The sequence below is a fragment of the Artemia franciscana genome, unplaced genomic scaffold (genome assembly GCF_032884065.1).
Source record: "Artemia franciscana unplaced genomic scaffold, ASM3288406v1 PGA_scaffold_142, whole genome shotgun sequence".
NCBI lineage: Eukaryota > Metazoa > Arthropoda > Branchiopoda > Anostraca > Artemiidae > Artemia > Artemia franciscana.
This window is the reverse complement of record NW_027062631.1, coordinates 1-16,081: the sequence shown is the minus strand read 5'-3', so window position 1 is coordinate 16,081 and position 16,081 is coordinate 1. Positions and strand designations below refer to the sequence as shown.

The window sequence follows — 16,081 nt, the reverse complement described above, 5'->3', positions numbered from 1 at the left end:
ATGCAGTCAAATCCGTGTCGATTTTTCAGAATTTTGTTAAAAGAAAAATTGTACAACAGTGAAAGATATGAATATAAGGTTTCCCCCCTGCAAAATATTTTAACTAGGATTGATCTGCATATTATGAAGTAAGAACTGTTTTCTTAATATGTTTCCTTAGGTATAGCTGGTCTTCTAGGCTTATACCTAGGAAATATATAATTTAGGCTATATATTTGCTTTCAGAATTTTATAACATAGTGCTTTCTTTTACACCTGACAGAGGACTAATACCAGAAGATTTATTATACAAGGTTTCACTTTCACAGTCTGCCACAAAGATCATAAATTTCCAGTGCCCTTGGGGGGGGAGGAGCAGCTGAGGTTGGTGCTTCAGAATGTCAGTAATTGCCTTGATAGATAACTCAATAAATAACCTGTGGAGCATAGCACAATATGGCTTTAGGAAAAACAGGTCTTGTAATACTCAGCTAATGGAAGTAGTTAATAGTTTTCAAATAATGGCTGACTTAGTTCAAAAGTTTGATTGTGTTTATGTTGATTTTTATAAGGCATTTGACAAGGTATCCATAACTATACTGTTGAAAAAATGCCAGAAGTATGGGATTTGATTGAGAACTCTGGCTTGGATTACAGATTACCTAAAACATAGGTCACAGAATGTTAAGGTTTGGCGAAGCCTTATCTAACCAGTGTAGTGTTTTGAGCGCAGTCCCTCGGGGTAGATGTTTTGGACCAGTTCTGTTTTTTATATCAATAAATGATTTGCCACAGGTACAACACAGTAAAATCAGAATGTTTGCAGATGATGCAAAGCTTTACAAGGGCGTATCTTCTCCAGATGATGTGGCTTTGCTACAGGATGACTTAAATGTCTTGGTCAATTGGTGTAATTTAAATTCAATGACTTTTAGTCAGGGAAAATGTCATATGATGAATTGCCTAGTGAATGCAGTGGCACACCAGTATTCTATTGCTGAAGTTTTAATATGTTCTGTTTATTCCATTAGGAACCTTGGTATTGTTTTAATAATCAATTGATGTTTGATAAACAAGTATTAGCTGTATCATGCAAAGCCAATTACAGTTTTCTTTGTATCAAAAGATGGATTAACCTGCAAAGCTTTACTCAGCTGTAGAAGACAATGAGGCAACCAATAGTTGGATACAAAGTATTGATTTATCTTTGAACTGTGAGGATATAAACTGGATTTAACTTTGAATCTAATTGGATTGTGCAACAAGTGAAACTGAGTATAGTAAGAGATTAAGAAATATTATTAATTTTGAGCATTCAAAGAGTGCAGACGTAAAGTGGTTTAATATGGCATTAATTTAACCCTAATTGGCAAGCAGGAGAAGGGCAGTTCTACCATTGCAAGCTCTCTCTGAATGTTGAATTATAAGTTAAAACTCTAGCTTTGGACTGCAAATGTGACGTCATGGCAAGCAAATATGGATATGTGTTTGCACCTGTTCTGAACTTTGTTCAAACAGCCTTGAATCATGAACATGGCATATCAGAAGAGGCTGCTGTGAGCACAATAGTGAAATTTATCTCAAAGGAGCCGATTTTTGCATGTGTAAAGGAGCCGATCATCATGCATGTGTAAATGAAATTGTAAAGCAATTTGACAATAATTTGGTATGAACTAGAAGAGCCCAAATTACAAGGTGATACTAGCCTCTAACATTTATGAAATCCTAAAAGCTTTACACCTGACCTTAAGTTTTGCTTTACTGTCTGGAAAGTATCAGAAGTCCCAATAACCCATCAGGATGTGATAACTTCCTTGTCACTGAAAGTCAATGAGTGAATTGATTAAATGAGCAGTCTTACAAGCCACTATCAGGCCTCTTTACTACCATCAAAGCTCATTGGGGCAGCATCATCTTGGGCGGAGGCTGCCTCAATCCAAGCCGGTCTTGACAAGCTGGATGACTGGGCTAGACAATGGCTACTTGAATTTAATTCAAGTGAATGTAAAGTTTTACATTTTGGCAATAAAAATCAAAAACATATTTACACCATGCAAAACCGAATAACTGGTAAAAGAGAACCCCTAGTTGCAGTTACAGAGGAAAGAGACTTGGGTGTCATAGTTGACTGTCAGTTAAAGTTTCAAAGTCATACTGAAAAGATTGTAGCTAGTGCAAACTGCGCTTTAGGGACAATTAAACGAACATTCACGACTAGATCTCCATGAACAATCAACAAGCTATACAAAAGTCTTGTCAGACCAAGGCTAGAAACTGGCATGTCAATTGCATCTCCCTTCTACAAAGTGGACAAGGACATGATAGAGAAAGTACAGAGGAGAGCAACAAAGATAGTAGACGGGTGCCAACATCTTCCTTACCCAATGAGACAGCAAACTCTGGACTTATACAGTATGACTTACCAGAAAAAGGGGGTGACATGATTAACACTTACAAATTGATTCACAACAATCCAATTCATGGTCTCTTCTTCATCGATTCATCACAGCGGACAATGGGTCATTCTAAGAAGCTCATAAAGGTCAATGCTCAGAGGAGGGAACGCCATCACTTCCTAACCAACCGGGTAGTAGACCAGTGGAACTCTCTGAGCAATCATACTGTATCCAGTAAGACCGTCAAAGAATTCAAAGTCTCACTTGACAAGGAGTGGAGCAATAAGGAATGGAAGCTGGAATGGGACACCTTGGAGTCCCAGACCACAACATAAAACCTACTCAATATTCAAAACAATTCCCGAATCGATCCACATGGCAATTTTTGAAGAAATGCTGAGCAATGCTACAGGATGGAAAATCATTCAATTGCTCCAAGTTGCAATTTATGGTAATTACACCAGGCATTTATCTTGAATATCCCCCAGCATGATATGCTGTCATGTCCTAAGCAGAAAGACTTTTTAGACAAGCACTCCGATAGTGGCAGTATATTTTGGGTAAAACAGACCAAAACTAGATTAATAGCCTTCATGGATAAACCTAAAGTTGCACAAGCTCTAAGTGATTTGCTTAAGACAAAACCTGAAAACAAAGTATCTTTCTGACACAAAAAGTATTTGGCAATTGCTAAATTTCTCCCACTTGACACCTTGGAAGCAGATATTACTAGTTTAAACCTATAGGTGCTTCAAGCAAGACGCTTTAGAGCTTGAGGAAGTGCCAAACTGATTTTACATATAAACTAAGCTGTAATCTGGTCTTGAAGTTTGGCTTGAAAGTAGAATATACAGTACAGCAAGTCTTTGAATTAAAGGCTGTCCTGTAGAGGTTCTTCAAATGTCTTTCCTTTGATCATCTGGCTAAGGACTACACCAGTACTCAGAAGCACTCTAGTCATGCTGAGCCTGCAGCTTAGATACCAATACAGTTATGAAAACTTGATTTATTTTTGGGACACAGTGCATGGTAGCGATGCTAGCGACTGGAGACAGGAAACATGGCATTGGTATCTAAGCTGTGGCCTGAATCTAAAAGTTGGAGCAATTCACAGCTTAGATACCAATAGTTCAGAGCTATGGTGTTCCCGCCTATGGTGTTGTAGTACAATCTACGCGTCGGAGCGAGGGCTTGGAGGAGGCGCCAAGTTCAGAGCTCTGTACCAAAAGCTTCTCATGGGTAAGATAGGAGTTTCCATAACTGTATTGGTATCTAAGCTGTGGCTGAGCCTCATGAGTCTATTAGAACCAACCCTTGTAGTTCATTGCAAATTAGGCGTGCTCTCTGTCCACCTGGAAAATGGAATCATTCCCAGTTTTAGTCTTTTGTTTCCTGTAGTGAGAAAAGCCATTGCTAACACCAATACCCCTTCCACCAGATGAAGAGAGAAATTTCTATCTTTTCTTGAGATATTTTGGACATAATAAGATGGAATAACTACAGGACTTATGTGACAAGTATGACATAATACGTATTCAGGAACATTTGCTTACTGCAGAAATCTTTGGTCTTTATGAGTGTTTCCAAAACAAATCTGTGTTAATTCATGAGGTCATTTGTCAGAGTGGCTCAGGCAGAGACAGTAGTGGAACTGCTATTTTTTATGATAATAGCCTGCCTCTGAAGAAATTAGAATCATGATAATTCTAAATAGCTTCCCAACTCAAAGGTCCCAGCATGTTCATCATTATTAATGTTTATTTTCCCCACCAATTATGACTCTATCCAAAGCCAAAAATGTTTTGCAGAGGCATGCAGTTGCCTTTGTAGACTTTTGCTTTGTTTGGGTAATACCCACTACATAATCAGTGAATTTTCAATGCAACCTAACTAAGAATGGAAAAATTTTCTGATATTGTGCACTCATGTCAATATGAGCACACAAATGTCTGATGAGGTGCAGTGATTTGTGGAAAAGGTGATATTTTTACATATATACATAACTCAGGTAGCAGCTCCAATATAGATCATGTTGTCTCTAACTTTACTCTTGCTTCAAATATTGCAGTGGATTCTGAGCACATGTTCAGCAATCACTTTGGCTTGTCATTTGAAATTAGTGATTTGCCTAATACTAGGACAAATCCCCTGCAGTTTTACTATAAGAAAGAGAGGGAAAAGGTTGACAAGATTCTCTAACAATTTTTAATTTTTAATAACAAAAATTAAAGTACTGTTCCAGCTTTCACTTCATGGTGTAAGCAATAGCATTAATCTTGACATATATGCTGCTGAAATTGTTCATGCTATCAAGCATGGGGAGGCAGCCTCTGTCCTGGTAGCTAAAGAGAACAGAGGTACCTGTAAGTTTGGCTGGAGTCATGATCCCAGCTTAAGCACAACTATAAGACATTCAAAAATGTGATATTGTATTTGTTGATTGTGATAAGTCACAATCTGGTCTTCTGTTCCAGCCTTCCAGAAAGACAAAAAGGAATAAACCAAGTGTGTCAGTGACCTTCAATCTAGGGAAGCTGAGCATGACTCTGCTGAGACTCTTAAAAATCCAAACTTCATGTGAAAAAAATATAGAAACATTCAGAATAGTCATAGTAAAGTGAGCATGAGTATTCCTGAAGAGCAATGGTTTTGCCATTATTCTGCTGTATTTGGCTCTTGTGATTCAAATTTAGAAACTGGAAGTGATGCCTTATTAAAAAATAGGCTTGGCCCACTACTGCATAAACATAAAATGTTTCTTGTTTCTAAAAATTATGTCGTGCATGTAATCTGGCTCTTGAGGCATTGCAAAGCTCCCAGTTTAGATGGTATCACACCCCACGACCTTCAAATGCAAATGCACTACTTGTTGATTATCTAAATTTTAATTCAAATGCGTATTGATACAGGTCAAGTACCTAATACAGACTTTATTGATGTACTGTGACTCAGTTTGAATTTAACAAACATTTCCTATTGACAGAATGTTTCTTTCCCAATGTGTTATATACCAATGGATGCAGAAAAGAATGCTTAACAAAACAATAGCTTTTTTGTCCTATTCTGTTTTTCATTAGACAATTACTTTATTTCTGATAAGTGCCACATCACCTGGAATGAACTTTGTTTATGTTTAGTTTTTCAACCGTTTTCTTTGTAGTTGTAATAAGTGTTGCCAATATTATGCCAAAATCGACAGTAAAAAGTGCTAGCGTATCTAATGAACCTGGAAAGCATGTTCAAGAAAGCCTCTCTAAATCAGACTGCTGTATGAAATGCCTAACAGGCCTTGCCAAGAGTGCTAAATGTTTGCAGTGTGACTCTTGCAGCAAATGGACATGTGCTACTTGTTTATTATTGAATGATGAGGAATTTACTGCATTAAGCTCGGCCACAAGTAAGCTTGAATGCACATGGAACTGTTCTAAATGCCTTACAAGCCCACCAACTCATGCCTCCATTGTAGCAGACATAATGTCAGCCATTTCAGCCGCCATGTTGTCCTTCCAGACAACCATCACCCAGATGTTAACTGAACTGGCCAATAGTACCAAGGACACATTGAAAGCAGACTTTGAACGTTTAAAAACTAAAATGGCTGCTATTGAGCAAAACCTCTCCACAAAGTGTGATGAAAAGACTACTCAGTTGATTGCCCAAGAAGAAGTCGAATCTGCTAGCATCTCACTCCTGAGTGCATCCAATACTACACAAATAGTGCAAGTTCAAAAGAATCATGATAGTCAAAAATGAAATATTGTTGCAGTTGGAATACCAGTGTCTGGTGACCCTTCTATTTTTATTTGAGATCATTTAGTGCAGCAGTATCACATCAATCCTGGCGACCTAGTGAATGTTAGACGTTTGCCATCTTGTCTAAATTCAACCTCAAGCCAACTCCTCCACCAGTAATTTTCACTGTGTCTAATTTTAAGGTCAAGAAAAATCCTTCAGAAATTGTTTGAACTCAGAGAGGTCATCCAGTTTTGATCTGACCAGTCCAGGGAGGATCACCTTAAACACAGAGAGTTTGTTCAGCAACTGAAAGAGAGGACAGCATCAGGTGAAAAAAATCTTGTAATTGAGTTGTCTTCAAGTAGTTCCCATTTTTTTAGTGCTAATTCAACACTTTCTTCTGGTGCTTCATCAATTGAACCTCTTTCTGCTGGTGTAATTTCTGCTACTAAATCATCTCTGCACAGTGCAACCAAAAGTGCAACTCACCATGCAAATGATATTGGAAAATTAGGATTCTTAGTGTGAATGCAAACGGCCTCTGCAACAAGGTTCCAGAACTCCATCTCTGCCTAGCAAAAGAAACAGTCAATATTGCAGCCGTATCTGAGATATGCCTCAAGAATGTAAGACAGCCCCTTACAGCCCAAGCACTTGAAATCAATGGATACCAACTCATATCTAACATTGAGTCCAGTGCCTGCAGGAGAGGTGTTGGCATATATGTCAAAAGTACTCAGGTGAGCACTTTGATACATTCTTCCCACTGCTGTGTTTGGGTTGAGAATGTCTGGGTTAGACTGCAGTGTGATAACTCTACAATAGTGCTAGGAGTGGTTTATTGTAGTCCTATTACTCCCTCTTGCCCTGAATCTGAACAGCATCTTGCTAATATTATTTCAGATATTATCAAGGGCTCTTGCAACCAAGATGTGGTGATTATTGGTGACGTCAATCTTCCTGATTATGATTGGGTTGATGGTTCTGGTTTTTCAGCCAAAGAACAGGAATCTCCATTTCTTGCATGCCTGTCTGAACATTTGCTGTTCCAAACTGTTGACCAACCTACACGGTACAGAGATGGCCAAACATCTAACATACTGGACCTAGTTATTCTTAATAATACAGATTTGTGGACTAAAAATGAATTTCTTGCTCCTATTGGTAACAATGATCATGCTGCTATCCTTACAGAATTGTGCTTGGCTACTACTCAACCTCTTACTAAACAACACAAAGTTAGTGATTACAAGTGTATCTCTGAGAGACTTGCTGACTTTGATTGGGATGCCATAGTCACTTGGGACATCAAAGAATCTTGGCAGAAATTCAAAGCTGTTTTGCTAGTTTTTGAAAGAGCTCACACTAGAACATTTTTGAGACAACAGGCAAAGCCACTACCCTTTGTGAGTTGTCTAACTACCAAACTACTGAACAGGAAGAATCAAACCTGGGAACACTTTAAAAAAAAGAAAACAGCTGCAAACTATCAAAAGGCACAGAATGAGGCCTCTAACTCCATCAAACAACTGAAGAAGAGTCATGAAGAAAGGTTAGTTGAAAATATAAAAAATAACCCAAGCTGTTTTGGCAGTATGTTTCTGTTAAATGTTGAAATAGGCACTCTTTCCCTGATCTGATCCATCATGGTCAGACAGTTTCATACCTGGCTATTAAAGTCGAGATTCTAAATAACCAGTTTGCATCACCTTTCACACCAGATACTACTCGTCAGCTCCCGGCTCCTCCCTCCACTTGCTTTGTTGGATGTAAATAAGTCTGCAGGGCCAGATGGCCTCCATCCCTGTCTTTTCCACAAGTGCAGAACAGAAATAGCATACCCACTGTCAAAGCTCATCAGACTATCTCTTGATAGCTCAAAGCTTCCTGCACAGTGGAAAGTGGCACATATTACCCCCATTCACAAAAGGGGAAGGAAAGATTCTGCAGAAAACTACCAAACTATTAGTATTACCTCTGTTGTTGTTAAGCTTCTTGAATGTATTGTCAACAAAGCAGTTATTGAGCATCTTGATCAGAATTGTCCTCTCAACAGCTCTCAACATGATTTCTGAAGCAACAGATCAGTTGATACTAATCTGCTCAAGTCATATGACTATATTACAAAACTACTGGAGTTGGGAACCCCTTTTGACATGATCCTTCTTGATTTTGCAAAAGCATTTGGCAAAGTCTATCATAAGAGACTTGAGCTTAAGCTACAATCTATTGGTTTGGAGGAAAAAATTCTTAAATGGATTCTGGATTTCTTGAGGAATTGTGTTCAGCATGTAAGACTATTTGATGCAGATGGCAATCATATCTTCTCCTCCTTTCAGCTTGTTATCAGTGAGGTTCCACAGGGTAGTGTGCTTGACCCTTATATGCCAATGATTCCAAGGTATTTGGTCCAGCTAGTACTCTTGAGGGTACTTCCCAACTTCAGAAAGACCTTGTTCTCCTTAGCCTGTTGGCGAAATCTTGGCTACTCACTTTTAATGTGTCAAAGTGCCATGTTTTACACTTTGGACACAAGGAAATCAATACAACTTACTCTCTTTATGGTCAGTTCCTTTTTCCAGTGTTAGAAGAATGTGCCCTGGGAGTAATTATTGAAGAACATCTTAAATTTAGCACCCATGCAAAAAAGGCAGCAGCATCAGCTAGCTCATCACCAGGGCTCATAAAAATAACAATTTCCTCCTGTTCTCCCAAAATTCTGAGCCTTTTGTACAAAGGACTTGTTTGGCCAAGGCTGGAGACAGGTATGGTCCTTGCATCCCCTTTTTTCAAAAAAGATGTTAAATTCTTGAAGATGTCCAGAGAAGAGCCACTAAGATGGTGAGTGGACTGCATGAACTCCTTTACCCTACAAGGCTATGCAAGCTGAAACTCCCAATTCTGGTTTATAGAAGAAGATGGGGTGATGCCATTCTGGTTCACAAACTTATTAATTCAAAGGCACTTCCTGATCTCCTTCCTCTGGTGTCTCAGGACTCTTGTACAAGGGGACATAACTTGCAGTTGTCCAGGCATTTCTCCTCAAAGTGGCAACAAACCCATTTTCTGACCAACTGTGTTGCCAACCTCTGGAACAAATTACTGCCAGACACCACTGCTGCCCAAACCCCAAACAGCTTTAAGAACCATCTTGACAACAAATGCTCAACAAAAAAATGGAAGTATAACTGGAAAGCATTCAAATCAGGAATGTCAAACCACTAGTCAAGTGTACATATTCAACTGTGTCATATATTATCAACTCTGGAGTTTCTACAAGGAAAAATCCTTAGATTGCTCCAAGCTGCAAATTAAGGTAATTAAAAAAAGGGGGAAAATTCTAATTTTTGTAGTAGTTATCACCCTATTAATGTTTCTAGTGTTTTAAGCAAGTTCTAGAGAGTCTTATCCTGCCTAAAATGATACATAAACGCATGCTATATTATGGAGAGTTGGGCTTTTGTAAGCATCTGAATTGTGCATTTGCTTATTCCCAACTGAAGTGTATCAACAGTAATGCTGAGAATCTGGGAAATCCTGTATATTTGTGCAGTGTGGATATACTACCAGCATTTAATTCTGTAGTCTAATCAAAAGTATTTTTGACTTTACTCAATTTTGGAGTTGCACCCCACATTGTTCCATTGCTTTCACGTTATAGTGACCTTTGTGATTTTATTTTGATTTGCTATACAGATGATGTCCTACTTATCAGTTTGAGTCTTTCTACTTTACAGGCAAACCTATATTTGTTGACTTCTGGTTATAAGCTCCTAGGACTTGATGTTAACACTGTTAAGACTGAATTTTTTGCTTATAATGCCCAGGGTAAAACCACATCTTTGTTACCTGTTATTGTGGCAGTTAAATCTATTATAGTCTTCTTTACTGAAATACCTTGGCCTTGTTTATGGTCCAGATATGCATAGTACTCATATTCTTACCACTGAACATGCCATATCAGGTTTCTGCACCAGCTATGCCAAATCTGCTGCACTGAAGTATAGTTATAGTAAGCATGCACTTGCTAAACTATATAGTGCTCTAGCTGTGCCTCATGAGCTGTATATTTCACCACTTTGGGATTTGTTGTCTAAAACAGAGCAGTTCAAGGTTTGATCAAGGTTTTGTTGCTATCTGAAGCTTTTATTAAGATTCAGGCTGTATTACAGGGATAGTTTCATTTTGCAAAAACATTGTATTCATGGTCCTTTAGATGTAGTAGATTCAATAGAGTGCAATACATTCAAGAGAAGTTAAAACCATTTGCTTCATTTTCTGCCACTTAATACTATTTATCATTGTTATTTGGATTAATTTTATAAAATCTATTTTCCTTGTTAAGAAGTAGTGTAGACTAAGATGTTTGAACCTACCATCTTTACAATTCAAGAAGGGTAGATTGGACTTAGTTAGTGTATTTTGAATTATTAAAGGTGTTGATAATTTGTCCTTTAATGATTTCTATCAGTTTAGCCATTATTCATCCTCATCATAAAATTCATTAAAATTATATCAGAAAATGGTTTTTAAGAAAGGTTGGGCAGGGTTCTTTAGTAAACTGGTCCATTAGGTGATGGAACATGTTATATGATCATGTTGTTCCAAAAAATAATGTTACAGCTTTGATTAGAACCTTTTTTAAGAAGGACAGTATATAGAACCATAATATGGGTAATGGTTGCACTCGGTAAGTGAGGGTAAGCACTGGGGTAAGGACCCCGGAGCTTGCTCTAATTACCGTCCTATCACTGTGTCTTGTTTTGTTAGTAAGCTATTTGAATATGTACTGCTACTGGCCATTAACTCCAAGTGCAATTTTACACCCTTCCAGCTTGGTTTTAGAAAAGGTATAGGCTGCATTCAAGCTCACCATATTGTGCGTTGGCTAATGAAACAAGCTGTTGCTCAATAAAGTCCCCTGTATTGTTTGACTGATGACATATCTAGTGCTTTTGACAATGCAATTCATTCAAATGCTTTGTTTTCTCTAGCAGCCTCAAGTGTTGACCTTTCTATTGTTTCCATACTTAAGCATTGGTATGCTATTCTTCAGTTAGGGTGAAGTGGAATGGTACTGTAGGGGAGTATATTCCTGTTAAAAAAGGAGTTAGGCAGGGTGCCATGTTATCCCCAAGCATATTTAAAAATGTGTTTTAGCTTTGTGTCTCCAACATCTTCAACCATCAATTTTTTACAATGAAAGTTTAGGCATTAGTCATGTTGCATATAATGATGATGTTCTGCTTCTTAGCCAGACAAAACATAGTCTAATTACCAACTTTTACTGGCTTTCAGCTGCACTATCCACAGCAGGTCTTTCAGTTAATGCCTCCAAATGTGAGTTTTTGTGTTTTGGGAGTCCTCCATCAGCATCACCTCTTTGCTTGGGTTCTTCAACTATACCATGTTCAGCAGGTATTAAATGGTTGGGTCTCTCTTTTTCCATGTCACTTTTGTCTACTTGCTCTGCTATCACATCCAGCATGCTGAAAAGTATGCAGGTTGGATACACAAAAAGTTCACCAAATTGTGGTCAGTATAACCAAAAAGGACTATGCTGTCTTTATTCTAGTTTTTGCACCCCTGCTGTTTTTTATCTTTCTGGTTTTGCTTTCCTCCTTTGCAAGAAGGATACAAAGAAAATATGCTCAGGATATTTTAAGTATTGCAAGTATTTGCTGTGTCTGCCTTGGTGGTATTGGAATCATACAGTTGTTTCTAAATTTGACATTGTTGATGCACTTTTGCGACTGAAACATTTATCTAAAGATATATGTCTTAAAACTTGGCAAATGATTGGTGTTTTTGACCCTCTTTGGTCAGTTTTGAATTGAGGTAATTTACTTATGTTGTATGTTGTTATGCTGCTATGTTATTTATGTTGTTATGTTTTTTTCTTTTTTTGTGTGTTTACTACACAGTTTAATGTACTTTGTGGGTTATAAATAAATTATTATTATTAATATTTATGGCATTTTTATAACCTATTTTACTCAAGCCTATAAAGCAAGTTTGAAGAATTTGTCTCTTTGTGCATTCTGATGTATTTGCTTTTTTATGAGTGTATTAGTTAATTGTTGTACTAATCAATACCCAGGGGTTCAGTTCATGTATAGTGTTGCTTATTGTTTTGTTTACTGTAAATTTTTAACAAGACAAGCCTATGGCTTACTCTGTTTCATTTAAAATAAATAGCTACCTGGAGATAAGGAAACATTTTAAGAAAACAATTCTTATTTCATAATATGCAGAATAACCATAGTTAACACATCTTGCATGTAGCCTTGCTATAATTTACCCCCTCCCCTCTACTGTGCAAACATATAGCTCAAAATTAAACATTTTTATTATGTTTGGCCACCATTTCTTGTTTGAAAATGGTCCTTGTTTCATACATGTTAACAGGTTGAAACATCTGAGATGTATTCTGAAAATAGATAGCAAATATATAGGCCTAGTTCAAGCTACATACTTGCATATCAGGTGGGTCTGGGGGTAAAGCAGGGCTGCATCCAAAATGTGTTGACTATGATTATTCTACATATTGCAAAGTAGGCTAAGAATTGTTTTCTTATCATGTTCCCTTATCTCCAGGTAGCTATCTAGGCTAATACCAGAATATCTATCTTCCAAGAAGATCATCTTTGCAGGTAGCAAAAGCCCCTAAACTAGAATTGGTAAATTCTAATTAATTGACTTCTTGCTATTTCAGAAAGGGTTTAGGTTAGGAAAATGAAATTTTCAGGGATGAATCTACAGACTAAAGTATGTCCCAGGAAGGTATTTTGAAGCAACTATCTCCACTCCTCCTCCCTCTAGAGGGCCCTGACCTTTAAAAGTATGTGTGTTATAAAAGTGAAACCTTGCAAAATAGATCTTATGCTTAATTAAAGTACAACTAATTTATTTTCAGCTTCATAACTTTGCTCAATTCAGTTTTATAAGGTCTTAAAGATATGCAAATACATTTCCTAAATTTTGAAAAAAGCATTGATAAGGCTCAGAATTCTACTCAAATAACAGAAATTGCATTTCCAGAACTAAAGGCAGAGAAAAAGCAACTAGTAACTGAACATTAAGGTAAAATGTTGTTTTGTCAAAATTTCAATAGGTATAGACCTCTCATGTAGGCGAATTTCAGGGCCCTCTAGAGAGAGAAGGAGTGGGTACTTTAAAATACCTTCCTGGGACATACTTTAGCCTGTAGACCCATCCCTGAAAGTTTCATTTTCCTAGCCTAGGCCCTTTCCAAGATAGTAAGAAGACAATTAACAAGAATTTTACCCTTATCCTAAACCCTTTCTGAGATAGCAAGAAGTCAATTCACTAGAATTTCCCCTCGCCATCTATTCACTCTTAGACTAAAATCATAAAACAAAAATTACCATAGGCCTAGGTGTAAACATAGCCTATGGAGCAAAGAGCACATTTTTATACAGCCTACTTTTCGTATGGAATCATGCTTAATCAATAAGTTTGCTGACTAAGTAAGTTTGGAGTCAATCTCTTTCTTTGTTTTAGCAAAGTGCTAAAACAAATATAGAGCGTGTTCCAGCTGAGACAAAAAGTAACTAAAAGTTACGGAAAAGTTACTAAAAGTAACTTTTTCCGTTCCAGCTGAGGCTATTTAGCAGCTGGAACGACAGAAAAGTTACTTCAAAGTAACTTTTTCAGTAACTTTTGCTAAAGATAGTTAACGAGCATCTTTAGTTAAGTAACTGAACATCATTATCATCACTACAATAATATAAAACTTTTATGATGGCTAACACACAAAAGTTTGAAGACTATGAGCCTTTATGCAGGGAAGAGAATGGAACTGCAATTGTTCAAAGAACCAGTGATGGTAAACAATCTTATTTTGACCTTAAACTGATTTTTAATAAAAAATACATTGGTAAAGTTCAAGCATTAATGTGATCTGCTGGGCATATCTAGAGAAGCTTGGTTGAATTGTTTGTTGGGGATGAAGTCTTCAGGTCTTGCTTTAGGAAGCTTCTAATTAAATTCCTGTAATCCTTGGACAGTTGCTAGCCTATACAAAGTCAGTGGTAAATTGTTTTGTAGAGATGGCATAGCCTAGAGTGAGTAATAGGTCTAATTGTCTAGAAAAAAATGTATATAGTTCAAAGAAAGCTTAGTTCAATCCCACTTGACACAAAGAAATACTGTGTTACTCTGGAAGCTGATTTAAAACATTCAATGATAATTACTTAAGCTAGCCTTGGCTAGATTGAATCCTGTTATTCATTGAAGTGCTTCAAAAAACTTTGCAGTTTATTGGTAGCCTGTAACAACTATTTCATATTAATTTATAGATACATTTGAGCCCTCCTAGCAAAGTTTCTTGTAGGTTACTCCAGGCTTGAAAACCTAAGCTTAGGAGTTTAAGGCCTGGTGTTGCTGTTATTTTGGTTGGGATAAGGGTCAATGGTGTGACTCTGTAAGTTTAGCCACAGTACACCTAGCTATAATGATTAGCCTACCTGGAGAAATTTATAGGAAAAACTTCAGAAGAATCAAATGTTTTTTGCACTCAAATGAAGAATCAATGTTTTGTAACACTCCCAGCTACAGACATTGAATCAGGATATCACTTGCTGTGCAATTTTTTTCTTTTTTAAGTAGGCCTAACTTCTTGCTACATTAGAAAATAGGGTCAAAACTAGTAGGCTATGCAATTATGCAAAATAATGTGAAACTCAAACCCTCATGTATTGCTATCAAAATAGGAATTGAGAAGAATTCTATACATCAATGCATAACAAGAAATCTAAGCTATGCATCAATATGGTTGTTAGGTACTTGTGTGTTATTCAGAACACACTCAATAAGTAAAGTTAGGTTCTTTTGTGAAACAAACTATGATGCAATTACATTTAAATTAATATTTATATATAGAGGTGGTTAGGTTAGGTATTTGATATAATGCACCCCCCCTCCCTTCCCCTAATGTGCAAATAAGGTTTTGGAATTTAGGCTAAGAGATTGGTTAGATAAAGAGGAAATACTGAGTCCAGTACAAGTGGGATTCAGATTGACATTCAGCACTATTGACCATATTTTTACTTTGGAAATATTGAGATGGAAAAATGGTTGGCTATTTGTATCTTTTTAGACCTGAGAAGTGCTTTTGATTCAGTAAATAGGAGGTTGTTAATTGAAAGCCTGTTAGAAATAGGCTTGCTGTCTTGTTTTGTAGCAATAATAGCAGCTATGTATAGGAGGGTGAAGTTTGTTGTAAAGGTGATGGGGAAATTTTCTAGACTAGTTATGTCTCATTTTGGTGTGAAACAAGGATGTACTTTATCCCCAAAGCTTTTCTCCTTGTTTGTTAATGATTTAGACAGTTTTATGAAAAAATAATGGAGCCCCATTTGTATCTTTGGATTGGTTTAGGGTATCATGTATATTATTTGTAGATGATATAGTAGTAGTTGTGGTAATTTCAACTATTTATTCCACAGCCTCTCTGATTCAGGGGTCATTCTTAAAGAATTGGGACAAAACTTAAGATTTAGTATAAAAGGTGAGGTATTAACAAGGGGACAAACCCCCTCATATACATAATAAAAAATATAAGAGTATAAAAGTTGGTTATGTAAGTTAATTCTTAAGTTATGTATATTTTTTACTAATAAAAACGTTTGTTAAAAATTAAAAATTCTAGTTGCCTTTTTAAATAGCCGAAAAATTGGAGGGCAACTAGGCCTCCTTCCCCACCCCTAATTTCTCAAAATTGTCTGATCAAAACTAAGAAAAGCCATTTAGCCAAAAAAAAATTAATATGCAAATTTCATTTTAATAATTTATGTGCGGAGAGCCAAAATCAAAAATGCATTAATTCAAAAATGTTCAGAAATTAAATAAAAAAAACTAGTTTTTTAAACTGAAAGTAAGGAGCAATATTAAAACTTAAAACAAACAGAAATTACTCTGTATATGAAATGGGTTGTCCCCTCTGCAAT

General features: G+C 36.7%; 1 protein-coding gene across 1 annotated transcript in view; it reads right to left on the bottom strand.

Moving 5' to 3' along the window:
* LOC136041325 (uncharacterized Golgi apparatus membrane protein-like protein CG5021) overlaps positions 1-13,643 on the bottom strand; it is a gene marked incomplete at its 3' end in the record, with an annotated part of 33,363 nt that extends 19,720 nt beyond the window's left edge. The window contains 1 exon segment of the mRNA XM_065725952.1: positions 13,499-13,643. Coding sequence (XP_065582024.1) covers positions 13,499-13,542 — 44 coding nt within the window.
* Positions 13,644-16,081: the final 2,438 nt, after the last annotated feature.